We start from the raw sequence: 24,010 nt of genomic DNA on the forward strand, positions 1-24,010 counted from the left end.
AAACTGCATCTATCTTGATTGATCATGTCAGGCAACTGGATAAGTTGGTCAAAGATTCTGTGAAAAAAATAAGAAGTGATAATGGTACTGAGTTCAAGAATGTGATAATGGAAGAGTTCTGCAAAAACCATTGAATCAAGCAGGAATTCTCTGCTCCTGGACCTCCATAGCAAAATGGAGTTGTTGAAAGAAAGAATAGAACTCTCATTGAAGCTGCACGTACAATGCTTGATGAAGCAAAGCTTCCAACCTATTTCTGGGCTGAAGCTGTGCAGACTGCTTGTTTTACTCAGAATGCAACACTCATTAACAAGCAAGGAAAGACACCATATGAGATGGTCAAGAAAAAGAAGCCAAATCTGAAGTATTTTCATGTATTTGGATGCAAGTGTTTTGTTCTTAAGACTCATCCTGAACAGTTATCCAAATTCGATCTAAAAGCTGATGAAGGAATCTTTGTTGGATATCCACTTTCCACAAAAGCCTTCAGAGTCTATAACTTGAGAACAAGAGTGGTCATGGAATCTATCAATGTCTCTTTTGATGATAAGAAGATTACTGGACTTGAAGATTTCAATGATCATGATCAGCTGAGATTTGAAAATGAAGACTTAAATTCTGACACTGAAAATCCTGACAGTCTAAATCCTGATACCGCAAACTCTGATGGATCAAACTCTGATGTTATTGAAACTGTGATGACTACGCCAAAAAAAGATGCACCTGTGCAGGGGGAGCATACTGAAGATACAACCACATCTCAAGAAGCATCAGAACAGACAACTGGCTTTTCAAGTTCTGATTCATCAAGTTCTGATAAGCCAAGTTCTGATAGTTCTGAAAATCTAAATTCTGAAGGATCCAACTCAGAGAGCATAGTTTCAGGGGGAGCATCAGAAAATGTTGATGAAGATAGCATGGATCATGGGGGAGCATCCAGTTCTAGTGAAAACCTTCCATCTACAAGGAAGTGGACTAAATCACATACACCTGACTTAATAATTGGAAATCCTGATGCAGGAGTCAGAACTAGAACAGCTACTTCAAGTGAATGTCTTTACAATTCTTTTCTTTCTCAGACTGAACCAAAGAAAGTGGAAGAAGCTCTTCAAGATGCTGATTGGGTGCAAGCAATGCAGGAAGATTTAAATGAATTTGAGAGAAACAAAGTCTGGACCCTAGTGCCAAGACCAAAAAATAGATCTGTTGTTGGTACAAATTGGGTATTCAGAAACAAAACTGATAGTGATGGCATAATTACAAGGAATAAGGCAAGGTTGGTTGCAAAAGGATATTCTCAACAGGAGGGAATTGATTATGATGAAACATTTGCACCAGTTGCTAGATTGGAAGCTATAAGGATATTTTTGGCTTATGCTGCTCACAAAAAGTAAACTGTCTTTCAAATGGATGTAAAAAGTGCTTTTCTCATTGGAGAATTGGAGGAGGAAGTATATGTTGAACAACCTCCAGGCTTTGTAGATTCCAAATATCCAGATTATGTCTACAGGTTTGATAAAGCACTCTATGGACTTAAGCAAGATCCAAGAGCATGGTATGAGACTTTAGCTCAGTTTCTTCTGGAAAGTGGATTTAACAGAGGAACTATAGATAAAACACTATTCTACCTCAACCATGGAAAGGACTTACTTCTGGTTCAGATATATGTTGATGATATCATTTTTGGTTCTGCAAATGATAGACTTTGCAAGAAGTTTGCCAAACTGATGCAGTCAAGATATCAAATGAGTATGATGGGGGAACTTAGCTATTTTCTGGGCCTTCAAGTCAAGCAGAATAAAGAAGGCACTTTTATTTATCAAACCAAGTACACCAGAAATTTGCTGAAGAAATTTGGGATACAAGATTGTTCAAGTGCATCAACTCCCATGGCCACTGCAACAAAACTGGATATGAATATTGGTAAATCAGTAGATATTACTGATTACAGAGGTATGATTGGCTCTCTACTCTATCTAACTGCTAGTAGACCTGATATCATGTATGCTACCTGTCTTTGTGCAAGATTTCAAGCAGATCCAAGAGAACCTCACTTAACAGCTGTGAAAAGGATTTTCAAGTATCTTAAGGGGACAGCTGATCTGGGATTGTGGTATCCTAGAGAATCAGATTTTAAACTAATAGGTTACTCAGATGCAGATTTTGCAGGTTGCAAAATTGACAGGAAAAGCACAAGTGGAAGCTGCCAATTTCTTGGAGGCAGATTGGTTTCTTGGTTTAGCAAGAAACAAAAGTCAATTTCCACATCAACTGCAGAAGCAGAGTACATTACTGCAGGAAGCTATTGTGCACAGATTCTTTGGATGAAGAATCAGTTACTGGATTATGGGTTAACATATTTTAAAATTCCTATTTACTGTGATAATCAAAGTGCTATTGCTATGACAGGTAATCCAGTTCAACACTCAATGACAAAGCAGATCAGCATTAGGTACCACTTCATAAGGGAACATGTGGATGAAGGTACAGTGGAATTGTACTTTGTTCCAATAGATCAACAACTAGAAGATATCTTCACAAAACCACTGTGTGAAGCTACTTTTACAAGATTAGTAAATGAACTTGGAATGGTTTCAGGTTCTTTCTCTAAATCTGCTTAGTTTTTGTTCTGATTGTTATCTGATGTGAATTTCTAAACTCTGATAGTGATATGACTGTTTCTGTGACTATTCAATCCTATGAGGATAACTGTGCTAGATGCTGACCTCGTAGTCTTCAATATACTAGAGATCCCATGTTAGAAGTAATTATTTATATGGAAATCCATTGACACAAGCAAATTATGATATTGAGCTCAGTTAAGTTTACTTTGTCTATCTTATTACTAAGTCAAAAACTAGAAGAATGCTTCTCATCTGTTAAGTTCTGATGTTAATAAATCTGTTGACTGTACTAAGTGCTGATAAACCTTTCTTATCAAAAGAAAAAGGAAAAGAAAAAGAAATAAAAATCAGGTACTCCTTTGAGGTTTAGAGTAAAAATATGGAAGGGACGATCCAAGCGCATTGCTGGTATTAAGTAATATGCATCAGAAAAGCAAAATATTTTTCTTGGTGACTTTTAACACTCTATGATTACTGGAGAAATACTCTGATAATAGCATAAATTCTGATAAGCAGTTGTGACTCACTTACACTGAGAAGCCACTGCAAATTGGAATTTAAAAAGATGCACAAAATTAGCACAAGACAGTTGAGGTGGACTCATGCATGAACTCATTCAATAGTAGGCTTTAGAATAATGACAGATTTTAAGTAAAGTTTTAGTTATGCCTTATTTCTAAGATGTACTGAAGTGAATCAGACTTTACTCTTTGTCTAATATTTAGCTTAATGCACACACTAACACTCCATATGAATGATGAAAATTACTGTGGTGATCTATGTTGTTGTAGATGAACAATTTATGTGTCAGATTGCATATATTCTGAGGACAGGTTCTGTTGAACGTTATGATGATTAAGTTCTAAAGAATCGATATCAGAATTTGGGTGAAGAATTACGGAGATAGGCATTCATTTTTCGAGTTAAGAAATCATGTTCTGATGACTGTTAAGTTCTGATATATGTCTAAGTTCTGATATTAAATTCTGATCCTTTACTTGACTTATTTGTGGTTAAAATATGAAACAGTCTCATTTTAAATCAGAATATGCTTGGGTGGAATATTAACAGTCAATATAATTAGGGATAGTGGTATACGTACATGCACGGTAATTTTTAGTTGTTTCTTGTGCACATTAAACCTCGTTTTACACTTCCAATGACTGTTTTTCCTCTTCCCAGTCTAGGGAGACGAGGTAGAATTATTTCTACCTGTCAGCATTAAATTATCATGCGTCTCCTGGTATTCTCTTGCCTATCTAAACCAACACTTCACATCAGCCTACACATCATTTCTTTTCTCACATACTCACTCTCCTTTCCTTTATACCAACACAAATATGGTCAACTACAATATATTTTTGAACTATGAGACCTTCAACATGGAGCTGAGCTGTGAGGCCTGGCAGCAGAAATGGCACGTAACTGTCAATCCTGATGAGATTTGGGACTCGGTTCCCCTAGAGGTTCTCACACACCTCCTGTTCTTTTACATGGACTACCATCGCCATCTGGAGCGATTGGAGGAAGAACGTCTGGAAGCTCTCCGCCACCAAGAGCGAATCATTCGACTCGCTATTCTTTTTGTAGAGTGTCAGAAGAAGAAATAATTTATTTTCTTCTTCCTATTTTTCTTCATCGTCAGCTTTGTCCGGCTTCTTAGCCAAGGACAAAAGCTGTTGATGTTAGGTATAGAAGCTTAGGACAGTCTTGTAATACTCTGATGTAATTTCAATTTCATGAATGTATTCTCTTAATATATTAATGGAATTTCTTATTTTTGCAAGATTTTGTCTCTGAGATGTTTGCAATTTAACTGCACTGTTAAATCCTGATATATCCATGTTCTGATGATCATTTTAATCATTGATTTAAATTAAGTTCTGATTTTAAAATATCAGTACTTGTTTACTTGATTTATTTTGGTCATTCTCACACTCAAAATTTATTTTCAGAATATTAGTTTTGCAGTGAAAATAATTGAATAAGTGGGAACAGTTTAAATTTTTAATTACAACTGACTTACCTCAATTAATGGGATTACTGGGTAAGTGGAACGGTTTTTCCTTGAAAAACTCCATGTGATAAGTAATGATTACTGTTTTCCCGTGCCCATTAACTATTCATTATTGCTGCATGTCTGACAGGTGTCCAACGGTTATATTTTTTTTAACCATGTATAAGTAAGCGAGAGAGAAGATTATACAATATTTTATTTACTTTTACACTTTATCTCTCTTTCTTCACTTTTACTAACTCTCATCTCCTGAAGTTGTTTTTCATACAGACATTTTATCAAACACCTTACAGGCACTCTCAATTTTCCATTTTTCTCATGGCACCTAAGGATTTGATCATTGATGGAGCTAAGTTCGTTCCAAATAACTATGCTGCAATTCTCAATCATGATGAAGCTCCGTCTGAGTTGCATTTTGTGCAAGATCTTCTTGCACACAGTGAAATTGGGTATGTATTGACCCAACCTTCAGTGTTTTCAAGCCAACAAGTTCTGACGTTTTGGCGGACTGGGCATTTTAATAATGGTGGTGCAACTGGTACTCCCAGTATTGTTTTTGAAGTGGATGATTCTGAACATGTGGTAACTCCTTGTACAATTCGCAAGGCCTTACATTTACCAGAAGGCTGTATTTTTTCAACACCAGAGGAATCAGCTCTACAAGAGTTAATGGACAGTTTGGGGTATGAAAGGAGTTTGGCTAAGCTTGGACAGTTGAAATGGGTACATATCAGAAAGGAATGGAGCTTCTTCTTCGACTGCATCACTAAAGCCTTCGGGAATAAGTGTTATAACTTTGATGCCATTCCAATAATGAGTCAGCACATCGGGTATGCTATTCTTAACCAAACTCATTTTAATTTTGTAAGTGTTGTGATAGGTTTTATTGGGGTTATGATGACAGAGGATAGGAATGTTATCTACTTTGCTAGATTCTGTCAGCTTATATATAATTTCTGTTATGCTGATGAAGCCCAACCTACTACTGACTTATATCCACCTTTTAAACTTGCAAAATGAGCCTTTATTGACTTGGTAAATGCTGACCTTAAGAAAACAGTGGTTAGACCTTTACAGATTCCCCAGTCTGTAAAACAGATCTTGGTAAATGCTGATCCTGAAACCTATAGATCTGTTTATCCTGATGTACAACCCAGCACCAAATTCCAAACACCACAGCAACCATCAGAACATACCACTCATACATCTATACCTCAACCATCCCTCAGAACATATCTCAAATCATATCTCACACCTTCACAGACAGCTCAACCTTCATCCTCAGCACCTACTGTGAAGCCTTCATCTTCCAAGCCCAAGAGGACAAAGACTGTTTCTCAAACACCACAGAAGAGAAGGATGATTGTTCTGAGAGATGAGTCTGATAGTGAGGAGCAGGTTTCTGCATCAGAACCTGTTGTTACAGAAGCTGAGAAGGTTTCTTCTCAGAAAGATTCTGGAATTGGGGGATCTAAGCTTCTCAAAAGGCTTAGAAAAATGACTTCTGCTGAACCTCCGAAGGAATCCCCACCTTCAAAGAGATACAAGAAACAGAGAGCTAAATGGCCAGCTTCAGATGATGAAGAAGCAGCAGCTAAGAAAGGAGATCAGGAATCTCTGATCTCAAAAGAACCAGAATTTGCTGAAGCTACTGCATCTCCTTCTTCATTGTCCCCACCTCAGGAAGCTACTGCAGACAAGGCAAACACAACATTTGTGTCTCATGAACATGAAATTGTACCTCCTGTAGACCCAGACACAAGTGCTGAAATTGATATTCAAAACCTGGTTGTGCCTGAGGTTCTCTACTTAGAAGCTCCAACAACAATTCATCCATCAACAACACCTGTTACTGATGCTACTCAAACTCCAGAATTGTCTACTACACCTTCTCTGCATTTAGATGTTGATGATCAGAATATAGGTGAGCATCAGGATATGGCTATTGATCAGAACTTGGCACCAGATCAGCACTTAGAGGATGATGATGAAGCCTCAATTGCTTCTCATACTGTTATTTTATCAGAAGATGCTGATTCTGTTAGTTCTGATGCTTCACATACTGAACCTACTGGTGATGCTGCTATTAATGCAGATGCTGATACAGCTGGTCCTTCAAGACATGCACCTCAACAAACTGTTCATAAATCTGAACTAGTTAAGAAGTTTATTACAAGAGAAACACCAGTACCTTGGAGTGAAACTCCTCGAGGACAGGAGTGGACTAAGGAATGGAACTCAGTTACCTTTGTTCCATCTGAAAAGATTCTTGCTGAGCACTTGGCAAAAGCTGATGAAATGTTAATTAATGATGATTTCAAGACACAACTTCGAGTCACTGCCTTGAGTACTAGACATCTTCAAGGTTTCCATTCAAAAACTCTTGTAGAGTTACATAAAATTCAGGAAGAATTGCTCAAGCAAGAAACAGTTAAGAAACTTGAAAAGAAAAGTTTCTTTAAACCTACCTTTGATAGAGTTGCTTACATTGCAAAGACACAAGAGAAGCAACAATCTCAGATTGATGATATTTTGAAGAATCAAGCTTCTCAGCAATCTCAACTTGATGAAATCCAAGCCTCAGTGGAATTGCTTGTCTCTCTTCTCTTACCTGCTGATGCCAAAAAGGGGGAGAAAGTAATTAAGTTCAAATACAAAACTGATCAGACACTGAAGGGGAAAGATGATGAAAAAGATGACCAGGGAAACTCTGGAATGGGTGGAGGTCATGGTCAAGGTATAAGTTTCTCATCAAGAAGAGCTGGAATTACAAGTCACAGGATAAGTTCTGATGCTGGAAAAATAATTACTTCTGCTACTGGTAAAAGGATTAGTTCTGATGAACTTTTAGATCTTGATGAAGAAATGTCAAGACAGTTATTTCTTAAGGAAAATCCAGGAATGGACTTGGAGAGTCTGATGGAAGAAGAAGGTAGACTTAAGTCAGAAAAATTCAAATCTAAATCTGAAGCTTCTGTTGGTAAAAAGAAACTTCCAAAACTCAAAGGCATTGTGATAAAAGAAAGGACAAATCCTGAAGTAAACAAAGCTAAATCACAATTGCAGATAGATCCAAGGTCCAATGGCAAAGAGAAAATTGCTGAACCTATCAAGGTTTATGTGCCTCCCGTGGATGAAGAAATTACTGTTGAAGATGCTGATCTTGCTCTGACTTCAAGAAAAATTTCTAAGACAACCTCTGACATGGCTCAAGTTGTTCAGAGTAAAGATAGAGTTAGGTTTGATATCTTAAAGAAGCAAGTAACCTCTGACATAGCTCAAATTAACTTGATATCAGAAGATAAACCAAAGGAAACCTCTAACATTGCTCATGTTAAACCTTCAAAGATACTCCTACCAGGATTCACCAAAGCCAAACAGACTCAACCTTTGAAGACTGCTACAAGTGGTTTTGAAGCAAGAGTGGTTACTAGAAAGGAAGCAAGAGATAAAACTGGACTGGGAACTGCTGATGAAAGAAGAATACAAAACATAACCAATGATCCAACTTCCTTAAGTGAACCAGGTTTTGGAGCCACACCTGAAAGATTGAATCAACTAGAATCTGTACAGATGGTTTACCATACCTACTTGAAAGAACACATCTTGTTGTATTTCATGACAGATGGTGGGGTTTATCATATAAGGGAAAATGCCATTTCACCGAAGTATTATGAAGAATTGGAACATGTATTATTCTTACTTCAAGTGAATGACAAAATAACAGAAAGTGTTGCAAACTATTTGAATAATCAGATTCAGAGACAGAAAAGGCTTTATTCTGTTAAGTCTGACAACACATATCTTCCAAAGTACAGAGATCAAAAGGGTGATATTGTTGAGATGAAGCCCAACTCTGCTAAGATTATAACTACCTTTCTGGGTTACAGGGCTGTGGAATTCAATCTTGAGTCTGACAAGGCGTATTTGATCACACTGGATCAGGATATAATGAAAGCTAAAATTAATGATCTCAGGGCTGCAATCTTTCAAACTGGTAAAGATTCTGTAGAACTTAAAGATGCTAAAAGGAGGATGGTGGATGAACTCAGATATGCTGAAAGATGTTTGTTGAAGAACTATCTCAGAACAACTCCTGACATCAGAGAGATCAGAAAATGAAGCCAATTCAAGATCAACAACTGCTCAAATTCTGATATGAATACAGACTGAAGTTGTTATCAGAAGATAAAGTTGGTAAAGCTTTAAGGACTATAAGTTGTAGTTATCTAGTCAAATTCCCATGCATTTGTACTTAATGTTTTTGACATCATCAAATATCTGTTAACTTGTATATTATGCTAATTTACAAGTTGGGGGAGATTTTTAGATATATTTGATAATGTCATGACTAATGTGATTTATGTTTAGTTTTTTCAGATCTTATTTAAACAGGACAAATCAGTACTTAACTGAAATCAGCACTTATACTGAAGTCAGAACTTAAGTCGTCAGTACTTAAGGTTCAGGAGATATTTATCAGAAGATAATATCAGGACTTGAAGGAAACGTTCAGATAATAAGGAAGGCAGCTGATTTACAGGAAGAGAAGATCGAGAAAAACATAAGAAGAGATATGCATGAAGATGGAATTCTATGAAGAATAGAATACTTGGAAGAAAAGATATCTAATTGATATATTTTAGGAAGCAGAATTATATTCCATATCAATTAGCGATTATCTTGTAACTGTGTAGTATATAAACACAGACATAGGGTTTACACTATAAGTGTTATCATTATCGAGAAGATTATTTATTGTAACCCTAGCAGCTCTCGTGATATTTTTTCATCACTGAGAGAGGACAGTTCCATACTGTAACAGAGTTTATATTTTTGAATAAAGTTTGTTTTATGGTACTTGAGTTATTAAAGTTCGATTTGATTGTGCTATACACTGTATTCACCCCCCTCTACAGTGTGTGTGACCTAACAAACACTAATAATTTTGTATCGTTAAATTTTTTTGGTTACCCAAGCCCAATATGGTATTCTTTTGGTTTAATCATCTTCAAAACCATTTCCAAATTTTATTTCCCTCCTTCAAACCCTAGTATTTCTTATAAATAGACACACATCTAAATAGCCACAAAATAAAGTCACCACATTTTGTTGTCGACCATTAATATTATTTAGTACTCATTTCTTTGTTCTTAGTTATTCTTTTGATTAATCCTCTGTTCAGATATAGTGATGTTCAAACCTAAAAACAAATCCACAGTCATAAAACCAAGTTTAAAGGATATAGAAGCTTTTGACACCTTGTTGCTTCTGCAGAACGCTGTCATCCAGGAGAGGCCACACTACAAGAAAATATTCAATATATATCACCCATTTAACATCGGTTGTATTTACGAAATCGATGTTAAAGTAATATTCACACAATAGTTGAAATAACAACCGATGTCTAGACTATGTTTTAAAAAATTGAAAAACACGCGATACACACCTTTCCAGTTACTTAAAACAGTTCCCCTTTTACTTAAAATCATTTCTCCCTCAACCCATTTTCATTCCCCCGCACTCTTCACAAACTCAAAGTCTAAGTTTCTATTCTACTCATTCTCAAAACCTAAATCAAACCCCTGATACACACTCAATAACCCTAGATAGAAACCTAAATCGAACATAGTCGAACCCTAACCCTAGATTGAAATACTAATTAGCTCAAACCCCCAACTGTCAAATTCCTAATTAACTCATAGCCTCCTTTTTTTCTTTCAATTAAAATACTCGGTTCTTGCAGATGAATCTTTAATCTACTCGATGGTGCTGTTAAGTAAGTCGATTTGTACGTGTTTTTCTATTTTTTGGTTTCAAAATTTAAATTTTGGGTTTTAATTGAACTTTTTTTTATAGATCGGTTGATTTTTCATCTTGGGTCATCTATAAAGTAAGTTATTTTGTGATTTTTATGGTAATTATATATGCATATCTCTTTTTCAGTTGGTATATGTTTGTTTTTTATTATATATAAGCATGTTTTTCCAATTAAAATTTGGGCTTATCTTGAATTCCATGAAGCTGATTTTAGTTTGGTTAGGTAATAAGGTTTCTGTGTGTCATGGCTTATCTTGGATTCCCAGAAGCCATGGCTTCTGACCATCTTTTTCTTTGGAGGAACTTCTATTTTCTTTAACAGGCCTTATGTTATTTTCTTTCGACATAGGTAGCTAGATTGAAAAGAGAATTATGAAGAAAACCCAAGGCTTAAACTATGTTTATGATAATAGTGAGTTATATGAAATTAATATGTGTGGGGGTTTGGATTAAAAGGGTTAGAGCTAGTTGGTGAAATACAAGTCTCAGGGAAGCCTTAGTTTTAAAGATACACTGATTAGCCAATTGAATATGAATTGTTACAACAAAAGTGACAGTTGATATATATAATTAAGGGTTTTTTTTTATGAAAAAATCTGTTCAAACACTTAATTTTATGAGAAACATATAAAGAAAGACTCCACCAATAGTTTATAAAAATGATAGTAATCTATGGAAGATGAATCATTGAATATTATTCTTTTTGTATATAATGTTTTAATAATCAGTGATATGAGTTCCAGAGGAATCATGCCTATGTAAATGCTATTTTTAAAAAATCCTTGTTTCAGAATAAATTAGATTAGTGGTCCTCAGCAAGTTTAGTAAGAACTTAGAAGCTTATTATCATGAATTAATTAGATTAGGGGTCCTCAGAAATATAGATTAATATGAAATTTAATTATAAGGTCTGTCATTCATGTAATACATATTTATCAGTGTTATGGATACTTTTATTGGAAAGACGTATAAAAGAAAATAACACCAGATCTCTTAGCTAAACTTTAGGAAGTAGTATCTTTAAATTCCTATTGTTTAGGATTTAGTATATTTATTTATTTGATAGTATCTTTATTTCTTGGGGAGTAAGTTAGTTATAATCCTTTGTAATCCTATTTAAAGGAAGGAACAGATGGAATAAAAATTCATTCAGAATTCAATAAAATATTGTCAGAGGAGAGTTGGTGATCTCTTAATAAATCACCATCACAAGTTCAAGAATAGGTTCATCGAAGAACAGGAAAGACAAGGGAAATAAGGAGGGTTTTCCTGCTCACAGACCTGTGACGAGATCCTACTCGCGGACTCATAACAACTTGGCATCAGAGCCTGTCGTCATGGGTGACTTTGAGCAATTGACGAATAGGGTTAATGACTTGGAGCGTAAACTCACAGAAAATAATAAGGAGATGCGGGAAATCAAAGACGGTGTGCAAGAATTGAGATGTTTAATGGAGTTACATTATTCTAACAAGGAAAAGGGGTCAGACAAGTCTTCAACCTCCACAGGCTGCGAATCGGGTCCAGATACATCATCTAATTTAAAAACGGTAGAAGGAGTTGCTTTCGTACCCAAATATAGTAGGTTGGAATTCCCATCTTATAATGGAAGTGGAGATCTCTTGGGATGGTTATACAGATGTTAGCAATTTTTCTCCAACCAACGAACCGAAGAACGTGACAAGATGGGATTAGCCGCATTTCACATGACCAAAGAGGCACAAGTATGGTATTATAGGCTGGAACAGGAAGAACCAGGGATCAATTGGATACAATTTAAATCGTATTGCCTTCTCAGGTTTGGTCCTCCATTAACAAACAACCCATTAGGTGAATTAATCAACCTGAAACAGACCGGAACTATAGAAGAGTATCATTTCAAACCCTTCTTGCCAGAGCAACTACCGTACGATCAGACCAGCAAGTTGACATGTTCACTGCAGGACTAGTGGAAAATCTCAGAGTGGATGTAGAGATGTGGAATCCTCTCAATATGGTAACAGCCATGAATCTGGCTCAAACATTTGAAATAAAAATGCAACTTAATCGTTGAAGTACCAATACCTGGAGACCCCAAACTACATGGGCAGCCCCTAGGGTATTTGAAACATCTTTATCATCTGCAACCAGTCGTGAGCAAAGATCATCAACAAGTATTAACTTGAAACCACAAATGAGCAACAATTCAAAATCAGTATCTGGTGCGGGCAGCAGTGTTATTGCACCCCCTATTCGACGCTTGTCCAAGGCTGAGATGTCCGAACGATGGGGAAAAAGGACAGTGTTTTAACTATGATGAACTCTATTCAGCAGGGCATAAATGCAAGAGACTTTTTTACCTTCTAGTGGTGGATGAAAACGAGGATTACGAAGAAGAATCTCATTTGCTCGAACCAGAGATTTCACTTAATGCAATCACTGGTATAAAGAATTTCCAGACTATGCAATTGCAAGCGAGGATAGATGGTAAACCGATATTGATCCTTGTTGATTAGGGAAGTACGCATAATTTTATAAATAAAAAGGCTGCCCTATAACTAAATTTACAAATGGAAATTAAACCGAGGTTACAAGTAGCCGTTACAAATGGTGAAAAGGTACATTGTCCAGGGATATGTAAGTAAGTTCAAATACTAGTTGATTCAGAATCATTTACTACTGATTTATTTGTTTTCAATTTTGACGGGTTTGATGTCGTTCTTGGTGTAAAATGGCTTAACACTTTAGGCCCGATATTATGGGATTTTAACTCTCTAAATATGACATTTTGTTTGAATTACAAGAGAGTAACTTGGAAGGGGAAATTAGTGGAAGGAAATCACCTGCAGGTTTATATATTAAAGGAGAAAACAAAACATGCCCTGGAGATGGGAAGATTATTAGCAGATTTTTTGAATATATTTCAAGAACCCAAAGGAATTCCCCCCCCTCGATCTTGTGATCATAAGATCACTTTGCTGAACGGTTCTGAACCAGTTGTAGTTCGACCTTATCGATTTCCACACTTGTAAAAAGATGAGATCGAAAGGCAATATGCTGAAATGTTAAAGCAAAGGATTATTCGGCCTAGTCGTTCCCCGTTTCTTCTCCCATCTTGTTAGTTGCAAAACATGATGGTACATGGATATTTTGTGTCGACTAGAGAGAGCTGAATAATAAAACTATTAAGGATAAATTTGCTATTCCAGTAGTGGATGAGTTAATGGATAAACTTCATGGTGCTCGATATTTCACAAAACTAGATCTCATATCAGGATACTTTCAGGTCAGAATGGATCCAGTGGATATTGAAAAGTCTACTTTCCGCACTTATCATGGCCACTTTGAATTTTTAGTCATGTCATTTGGTCTCACAAACGCACCATCCATATTTCAGTCTTTGATGAAAGAGGTATTTCAGCTCCACCTTCGCAAATTTGTTTTAGTATTCTTTGATCATATATCGGTATATAGTTAAACTTGGGTCGAACACATGCATCATTTATGAATTATTTTTGGGCTCCTAAGAGAACATACATTGTTTCTCAAGCGATCCAAGTGCTATTTTGGGGAGAATCAGGTCACATAATTGGGCCACATTATTAATGGCAATGGTGTTTCGGTGGATAGTTCTAAAATACAAGCAATAAAGGAATGGCACCAACCTCATTCAGCGAAGGTTCTATGTAGCTTCCTCGGTTTGACTGGATATTACCGTAAATTTATGCAAAATTATGGTGTGCTAGCTGCTCCTCTAACAAATTTGTTACGGAAGAATGCCTTTAAGTGGGACAGTGTTGCTGAAATGGCTTTTGCCCAGTTACAAAATGCCTTGTCTACTACTCCAGTCTTGCAATTACCAAACTTTGATATTAAGTTCGTTGTTGAATGTGATGCATCTGGCATGAGGATTGGTGCTGTCCTACAACAACAAGGACATCCAATTGCTCTCTTTAGTCAGAAACTAGTTGATCGGCATCTAAAGTTACCAGCCTATGAACGTGAATTAATTAGATTAGCTAGAGCAGTTCAGCATTATTGTGGGGACGATCATTTGTTATAAAAACTGATCACTATAGCCTTAAGTATCTCCTCGAGCAACGACTTGTCACTCCTCCCCAACAGCACTGGGTTAGTAAACTACTTGGATTTGATTTTCGAGTAGATCACAAGGCAAGATCATTAGACCGGGCAGCAGATGCTTTGTCAAGGCGCGATGAAGAAACTATATTTGTGTGTGGTATTTCGGTCCCACGCGTCAACTTATTAGATAATGTTCGTCAAGAGGTGGTAGAATCAACGGAGTTGACAAAACTTGTTTAACAAACTCATTCAGGAACAACAGGTTCTAATTGGGCTTTTTCAAATGGGCTGGTGACCTACAAAGGTCGTGTTTACCTTCTACCTAATTCACCTTTGATCCCAAACATCATTTCTAGTATTCATAACTCCACACATGAAGGTATTCAGAAAACATTATATCGTGTTCAAGCTGAGTTTTATTGGCAAGGAGAAAAGGCCTCTATTGGAGAATTCATCCAAAATTGTTCTATTTGTCAACAACACAAATGGGAAAATTTGCATCCAGCTGGTCTTCTACAGCCTCTTCCCATTCCTATGCAGATCTGGGCCGTAATTTCCATGGATTTTATTGATGGACTACCGAAAGTAAGGGGAAAATCTGTTCTTTACGTTGTAGTGGATCGTTTCTCTAAGTATGCACATTTTATCCCTCTTTCACATCCGTTTAGTGCAACTTCAGTTGCTCATGTTTTCTTAACTCAAATATTTCGTTTACATGGGTTGCCAGGATCTATTGTTAGTGACAGAGATCCTGTTTTTAAAAGTAACTTTTGGCAGGAATTGTTTCAATTAAGTGGTACTACCTTGGCTTTTTCCTCTGCATACCATCCTCAATCTGATGGCCAAACTGAAGTTGTGAATCAAACGATTGAGATGTATCTTCGTTGCTTTGTTGGGGATCAACCGCGAAAATGGGTTGATTATCTTCTATGGGCTGAGTATTGTTATAACACTGCATTCTATTCTTCTTTAGGCATGACACCTTTTTGACTTGTTTATGGTCGTGATCCTCCCTGTTTGTTGTCTTATGAACCTGGTTCTACCCGTTTGGAAAAGGTTGGTCGTTCCTTACAAGACAGAGATTCCCCAATAGGTGATGTACACTTTCGTCTTCAACAAGCACAACTTTGCATGAAACAAGTGTATGACCAACATCATCGAGAGTTATCATTTGAGCCTTGACAATTTGTTTGGTTGAAACTGCAACCTTATCGTCAACGTTCTTTGGGTAGAAGGTCGAATCATAAGCTAGCTCCTAAGTTTTTTGGACCATTCAAGATCTTGGTAGCTTATAAGTTAGAACTTCCGGAGCACAATAAAATTCATGATGTTTTTCACATTTCATTGCTTAAGGAATTTAAAGTTGTTCCTCCAGCTAGTGTCCCAACATTTCGACTGCTGAAAGATGGGAAAATATTTCCTCAACCTGAATCTGTTATCCGTTCCCGCCTAAACCGAGGTGTTGTTGAACTCCTAGTTGCTTGGGCAGGCTTGTCATTGGCTAAAACTACTTGGGTTCCTTTGCTTGAGTTTCAAGAGTCTTATCCAGAATTCGAGCCTGAGGACAAGCTCTTAGTCTGGGAGGGGAGTAATGTTATGGATGCTTTTATTGGAAAGACGTATAAAAGAAAATAACACCAGATCTCTTAGCTAAACTTTAGGAAGCAGTATCTTTAAATTCCATTGTTTAGGAATTAGTATATTTATTTATTTGATAGTATCTTTATTTCTTGGGGAGTGAGTTAGTTATAATCCTTTGTAATCCTATTTAAAGGAAGGAACAGATGGAATAAAAATTCATTCAGAATTCAATAAAATATCGTCAGAGGAGAGTTGGTGATCTCTTAATAAATCACCATCACAAGTTCAAGAATAGGATATCGAAGAACAGGAAAGACAAGGGAAATCAGGAGGGTTTTCCTGCTAACAGACCTGTGACGAGATCCTACTCGCGGACTCATAACAACCAGGTAATAAGAACACTAAAACTTTACAGAAAGACTTGTTTCTTAAAACGTAAAACATGGTAATAGAATGTAGAATGAGAATCACTTTCTACAGCCCATCAAAATCACTCTTTTAGGTTGTACTTTTCTTTCCTCTCTCCTGATAGCTTTGATTTTGTTTCACTCATATGCAAGGAACATTATGCAGAAAGAAGTAACAGAGAGAGTGTGCATCATGAAGTTCTCGGCAGGCTGCTAATACGCGAGGTTTTGGGCAATGGATACGATCCTTTTAAATATACAAAAACGATACAACAATAACATTGTCAGGTTTAGTAAAGCTAGAGGGGAGAAATGTGTATATTCTGGAATATGATATTCAAATTATGTTTCATTTTGATTTTTGGAAACTTAACCATGTTTGTGCAGCAGGATTGTTTCTTTGTCTCTGTCATTATAAGGAACCATCCTGAATTACAAGATAAGCCTGTTGCTGTTTGTCACTCTGACAATCCTCGTGGAACTACTGAAATTTCATCAGCAAATTATCCTGACAGAGCGTATGGTTGGTGTTGTTATGAACAAATATCTATGCTGCATTGGATACTTTAAAGTTACTTTTTGTCATTAAAACTTGTATATGTTCAGGAGTGAGGGCGATAATTTTAGTTAGGGATGCAAAATCTATCTGCCCAGACCTTGTCATCGTTCCATATAATTTTGAAGCATATGAAGAGGTAGTATCAAAGCACCAACCTCTACGATTATGTATTTCTTGATAAGATATATAAACCCATACTTCCTTCTATCTCTCTCACTTTAAAGGTTTTGAGTTTTTTGCATAATTTTTAGGTCGCTGATCAATTTTACGACATACTGCATAAGCACTGCAATAAAGTACAGGTTGGGCTGGAAGTAAATTTTGTTTTCTAGGACTATGTGGTTGTTTATTATCTTATACCGAATTAACAATTAATTTAGCTATATGCAGGCCGTTGGTTGTGATGAAGCATTCTTAGATGTCTCAAATTCTGAGGTGGAGGATCATTATCATTTAGCTTCTATTATAAGAAATGAGGTATTTGACACTACAGGTTGCAAAGCAAGTGTTGGCATTGCCGGGAATATGCTTATGGCACGCCTTGCTACTAGAACTGCTAAACCAGATGGTCAGTTCTAGATTCCCGCTGATAAGGTATGCATTTGACTATGATACACAATGGACTTGATTTTTTCTTTTGGTGTTCCAGATGCCTTTGAGTACTGTTATGAATTAGATTGTTTTCTACATGTTCAAAGGTAGAGGACTTTAGTTCTTTTCTTACTAGCCTGAAATGTCATGAACACATACTATTCATTTACTTTCTAACTCAGGAGTGTATTACACTTACAGAAGGAAAGGACTTGAGGTGAAGTCAATTAAAATATATGTAATAGTAAATGTAGACTGTAGATTACAGCTCCAAGCAGTTTGAGTTTGGAAGTTACGATTTTCTGTAAATTGAATAATTCAGTTCTTTTGTATCATATTTCATTGATGTTCTGCACATCTTTATTACTGTTCAGGGTGTTGATGTTCTACTTCTTGCTGTAGAGTACAGCTCCAGGTAGTTTGAGTTTGGAAGTTTGGATGTTCTACTTCTTGCCTTTATTTTGTAGACATCTCTAAGTACGGTATTTGATGTTGCAGGGTATTGATAATTTAAGTTGGACAACCACAATCATGGATCACAAAAGATCACAAAATATAGACAAGAAGAAGTTGCAGAAAGTTGGCTTGAGGTGATGAGATTCCACCTGTTGCTTTTTTTAGGCTCCACCATGCATCCGATTTAGCAAAGAAGGCATATTTTTGGCTGTTTCAACAAGAATGTATACATTATGGGATGTAGCAGATGATTTTGAATTATAAATTGGGGTTAAATATCAAAGTGGTCACTCAACTAAACGCCATATATCAGTTTAATCATCAAAGTTAACCGGGTATCATTTGAATCACTAAGGTCATAATAAATATCATACATATATCTCAAAATATGGGCTCGAAAATTAAAATTTATTTTATGGAGTTCTATATATTTTTCTTGTATCTTATTACAATCAAATGAAAATGTATGAATTCTAGTATTTTCTATAATATAATAAGATTTTTTTAAATTTATCTACTATTTATTTTTAATTTTGTAGTCATTTGCTCTATTTAAATAAAAATAATTAGTAGATAAATTTTTAAAAATTTCAAAAAATCATCTAAAATATTATGAATCCATAACTTTTAATTTGGTTGTAATAAGATTTTAAAAAAATGTTTAGAACTCCATAAAATAAATTTTAATTCTCGAGCACATATTTTGAGGTATCTATTTGATATTTATTATTACTTTAGTGATTCAAATGATACCTCGTTAAATTTGATGATTAAACTGATATATGACCTTCAGTTGAGTGACCATTTTGATATTTAACCCTTATAAATTGTACAACATTTTGTATTGCTTTGTTTGGTGATATATATGTTGCTTAAACCTAGAATCTGATCACAGAAGTAAATATAGATAAAGGTGTTTGTTTAGTAAACTGGACAAGCAAAACATGTCTCTGAACGTTCTAAGTTTTATTCCATAAACAATACAAGATAAATATAAATTGGCTTAAAAGATAATGGCTAAAAACCAGCACCTGACTTCCTGAAAACACTCTACCACCTAACGTTATTGGCACTCCTACAATCTCTCAACAACGTGAAAGACCAATTCAACTAAGCAACTAAACTCAGACTAACAATTAAAAAATAAAACATGGGGAATAATAAATAGTTTAGATTAATACATTCTTCCCTTTATTCTAAACCATCACCTCGAGCTCTCTCACACCCAACAACGATCTCATCTTCTCAAAACCAGCAGCTGGCAGAGCCTTTGTTAGAATGTCAGCGCGTTGTAGGTCTGTAGCAATGTAGCAATATGCTTAATGATAATATCACCATTCTCGACACATTCTCTAATGAAATGGTATCGGATATCAATGTGTTTGCTCTTTCCGTGAAAAACTGGATTCTTCGCCAAATCAATAGCGGACCTGTTCTATGTACAACACTACTGGTTTAACAAGATTACCAGTCACTTTGTTCACCATTTTCCTTAGCCAAATTTCCTGACATGCAGCTGCGGTTGCTGCCATAAACACTACAAGAAAACAAGATTAAATACAACTGATTTAAATTCGACTGGGGTTAAATTCGACCGCAGGCGGTTGAATCCCTAGGACAAGGCTAAATTCGACCGGCCCAGGTCGAATTCAAACAGTCATATTAAAACGGTCGTATTTACAACCAATTTTAACCGAAAACGGTTCAACTAAAACGGTCGAAATTAGCCCCTAAATTCGACCAACAAAAAAATTCAGTCGAATTTAGCCCCTAAATTCGACCGAAAAAAAATTTCAGTCAAATTTAGCCCCAATAAAAAAGGGGTTAAATATCAAGTAGGTCACTTACTGCGTCCAAATATATCAAGTGAGTCACTGGTTACAAAACTGACTCAAATGAGTCACTCATTTAAAAATTTATATCAAATATATCACTCTATCATTAGTCGAAATTCTTAAAAATATTATATATTGAGTTTCTCACATTTTTTATGAATGATATTACATCCAAATGAAAGGTTACGAGTTCCATTATTTTAGATAATATTGTTAGATTTTTAAAATTTTATCAACAATTTATTTTTAATTTTTTGATTGTATTATTTGATTTAAATAAAAATAAAGAGTAAATAAATTTTAAAAAAAATTAAAAATATTATCTAAAATACTAGAACTTAGAATCTTTCATTTGGATGTAAAATCATTCATAAAAATGTGCTAAACTCAATATATAATATTTTTAAGAATTTCGACTAACGATACATTTGGACTCCTTTGATACATTTGGACGCAGTAAGAGTCCTACTTGATATTTAACCCAATAAAAAAGTGGAGGAAATTATTCCGCAAAATATTTTATTTGGCACTCCTAAAATTCAACCGATTTTGGTCAAATTTTATATTTAAAATGGCGGGAAAATTACTCATACTTCAAAATTTTTTGAAAAAATATGAGGGAAATTTCCCGCCCTTGTCGAAGTTATATTTCAATGGAATTCGGATGTATTTAGGATTTTTTAAGAATTCTAATTTTGAATAAAAAACTTATTTAAATGGTAGTGAATATTTTGAAATTATGAATATGGGAGAGAATAAAAGTTATCCAAATAAAAAAAATAGTTATTGAATATATAAATTGTGCACTAAAAGAATTTTCAAATTTCTTTACTTGTTAAAAAAATAAAATTGATGCTAGTTAGTTGTGTTAGTCAAACTCATGTTTGACTTTTAAAATGGAAAACCAAATAAAAATATTTTGATATAAAATTTTGGTTATACCACTATTATATATATCTATTGACAATCATACGGTTGGATCGATGAAAAATATTTTTAAAAAAATCGAAACTCCAATTCAGGACTAAACATTAGTTAGTTGTACTAGTGAAACTGATGCTTGACTTTTAAAATTGGCAAACCAAATAAATGTTTTTCTTAAAACTTTGGTTATATCAATAATATATATCTATTGACATTCGTACGGTTGAATCGATGAAAAATAATTTTTAAAAAATGAAAGACCAAGGCAACTATAAACTCTATGTAGTTGTACTAGTCAAACTCATGTTTGACTTTTAAAGTGAATATATAACCAAATGAAATTATTTTGATCTAAAAATTTGGTAAATATTTATATCTATTGACATCCATACAGTTGGATCGGTGAAAATATTTATAACACAAATTAAGATAATTATTTAAAAATAATATATTTTAATTCATTTAATTTTAAAAAAATTCTCACTTATAAGTAAAAGTATCCAAACACTTAAGTAACTTATAAAGATTCATCTACTTATCACTTAAGTAGCCCTCTAACAAAGGCCCGACCCAATAAAAAACCTTAACAGTTTAGTATCTTGATATAAAGCATCGTAAACAAAATCCTCAATGATATCTCAAGCGCCTCTCTCCACTCACATCTACAAGCCTTTATATTTATATTAGTATTAGAAGAACAAGAAGAATGAATGCTTACTGTAGAATCAAATAACAGAAAGCACGAAACCAATCCCTGATGATGAATTTCAGGAAGAGAGAGCGCGAAATCCAGATATCATTATCGTAGGTGCTGGTGTTGCTGGTTCTGCTCTGGCTTGTACACTTGGAAATGTAATTCTTCACTTCCCTATGACTTACCTGCTCACATGTCATTGCTCTGGCATCGGTTTAATCATTACAGTTTTATGCATAAGACAATGATTTCAAATTATCCGATTACAATGTGGTGGTGGTCGGGAAGGGGATAAAATTATAGATAGTGGTATATTAGCAATATGTTAAGACTTCAAAAGGAAAGAACCTATACTATTATTTTCAAGAAGCTTTAAAGTATTTTTCTATTATTTGCGGCATGATTTCACACAGGATCTTGTTTAACCTGTAGTATCTTGCTAATTGGTTTGACATGAAACAGGTTGGGCGTCGGGTTCTTGTAATTTAAAGAGTTCTAGCAGAGCCTGATAGAATTGTCGGTGAATTACTTCAGCCAGGGGGCTGTATGAAACTCCTTGAGTTCGCTCTAGAAGGTAAAAACATCATACAGTGAAGATGCAATGACAACTCCCAGAGCTGCATTCAGTTTTCAGTACCACAATTGGTGCTGAAAACCTTTGCATCTACAAGCCTTTGCATCTACCATAGAGAAACCAAGGTTGTTGAGGAGAAACCAAGGTTGTTGAACCAAAGATGTTTGATGCAATGTCTTGCTGCAATAAAAAAGATGGTCTTAGTATATTATAATAGTAATTGTCCGATATTTTGAGCCATTAAATCTGTTTGTTGACATTGTCTTTCTATACATTTGTGTTGTATTAGTTCCATATAATATTGTGTAGAATTATGGTTGTTGAAATGATACGTTCTAGTTTGGTTATGTTGAAATTATAAAATGAAATTTAGCAGCATTTACTATCTTTTTTTTTAAAAAATCTGGTGTTAGTTGAAATTGATCGAATTCGGTTGAATTTATGTTACAACTAGTTGAAATTAATTTTTGATTGCATATAGTCGAATTTAATATTTTGGCGGTATTTTTAATTTTTTTTGAAAATTTTAATTATTTTGGTAGGATTTTTAATTATTTTCAAAATACTTAATTATTTGGGCGGGATTTTCAAATTTTAGGTGAAAATTTGAATTTGACTGCCCTCGGTCGAATTTCTTCGGTTGAATTTAAGCGGTCGTAAATATTCAGTCGTAATTAGCCGGTCGAATTTAGTTAAATACGACCGAACTCCTAAATTCGACTCCCTTTATTACAACCGATTCAAAATCGATTGAATTTAGGTAAATTCGACCGCGCGCGGTCGAATTAAGCTAAATTCGACTGATTTTTTTTGGTCGAATTTAGCCTTATTTCTTGTAGTGAAACTCCGCTTCACATCACGAAAGTGCCACACATTTCTGTTTCTGTGAAGCCCATGTCACTAGTCCCTCGTTCAAGTAAAATACCATTCCACCAGTACTTCTTCGATCATCGACATGACCCGCCAAATCGCTGTCTGAGTAACCTGTTAATGACTCAATACCACCTCCTTTCGTATAAATAAACCCAAAATTCATAGTACCTTTGACATAACGTAAGCTACGCTTTTCTGCTAGCTGGTGCATCACTGTGGCTTTCTCCATATACCTACTTATAATTCCCACCGAATAAGATATATTGGGTCTCGTGTGAGTTAAGTAATGCAAACCTCCGACCATGCTTTTAAATTGAATGGCATCTACTCGTTTTCCTCCCTCATCCTTACCAATACTTTCTTTAGGGGCCATGGGAAGTTTTGTAGGGTTACACTCCCACATTCCAGCTTTTACCAATATTTTTTGTGCATAACCAGCCTGTGTTAATTCGATACTATCCCTTGATTGCTTCACCTCCAGGCCCAGGTAGTATGATAATGTACCGAGATTATTCATCTCAAATCTTTTGTTCATTTGGTCCTTGAATTCATCTATACTCGAGATGTTTGTGCCTGTCACCAAAAGATCGTCGACATAAACTCCGACAATCAGAACCTCATCTCCTATTTTCTTAGTGTATACCGCGTGCTCATAGGGGCACCTTTTAAAACCAAGTTCCTCGAGACATTTACTTAATTTGGCGTACCAAGCACGAGGTGTTTGTCGTAAACCATAGAGTGCTTTCACTAGCTTATACTCGTGGTGTTCTTGACCTTCTTTGATACAACACTCGGGGTGGGAAACGTAAACCTCCTCTTGAATTTCTTCATTCAGAAATGCTGATTTCACGTCTAAATGATGCACTACCCAACCTTGTTTTGCAGCGAGAGCCAACAATATTTTGACAGTCTCAAGGCGCGTGACCGGAGCAAAAATTTCCTCGAAATCTCTCCCCTGACATTGCACATAACCTTTAGCCACAATTATTGCTT

General features: G+C 35.4%; 1 protein-coding gene across 11 annotated transcripts; it reads left to right on the forward strand.

Annotated features, from left to right (window-relative positions):
• Positions 1-10,089: 10,089 nt before the first annotated feature.
• On the forward strand, positions 10,090-18,400 carry LOC141667668 (DNA repair protein REV1-like). 11 transcript variants are annotated; one of them, XR_012552728.1, is made up of 9 exons: positions 10,097-10,420; positions 10,501-10,534; positions 16,665-16,799; positions 16,899-17,034; positions 17,118-17,206; positions 17,322-17,372; positions 17,461-17,664; positions 18,036-18,076; positions 18,160-18,400. XR_012552728.1 is itself a non-coding variant. In XM_074474236.1 (9 exons), the coding sequence occupies exons 4-7, from the start codon at positions 16,824-16,826 to the stop codon at positions 17,647-17,649; spliced, it is 540 nt and encodes a 179-aa protein (XP_074330337.1). In that variant the 5' UTR covers positions 10,099-10,420; positions 10,501-10,534; positions 11,584-16,493; positions 16,665-16,823; the 3' UTR covers positions 17,650-17,664; positions 18,036-18,076; positions 18,160-18,400. The 11 variants fall into 11 exon arrangements, 6 of the variants coding, with proteins under 6 accessions (XP_074330337.1, XP_074330340.1, XP_074330338.1 ...); XR_012552730.1 differs by having other exon boundaries at positions 16,678-16,799; positions 16,902-17,034; XR_012552727.1 differs by having other exon boundaries at positions 10,098-10,420; positions 16,902-17,034.
• Positions 18,401-24,010: the final 5,610 nt, after the last annotated feature.

Source organism: Apium graveolens, chromosome 6, assembly GCF_009905375.1.
Source record: "Apium graveolens cultivar Ventura chromosome 6, ASM990537v1, whole genome shotgun sequence".
NCBI classification, from domain to species: domain Eukaryota; kingdom Viridiplantae; phylum Streptophyta; class Magnoliopsida; order Apiales; family Apiaceae; genus Apium; species Apium graveolens.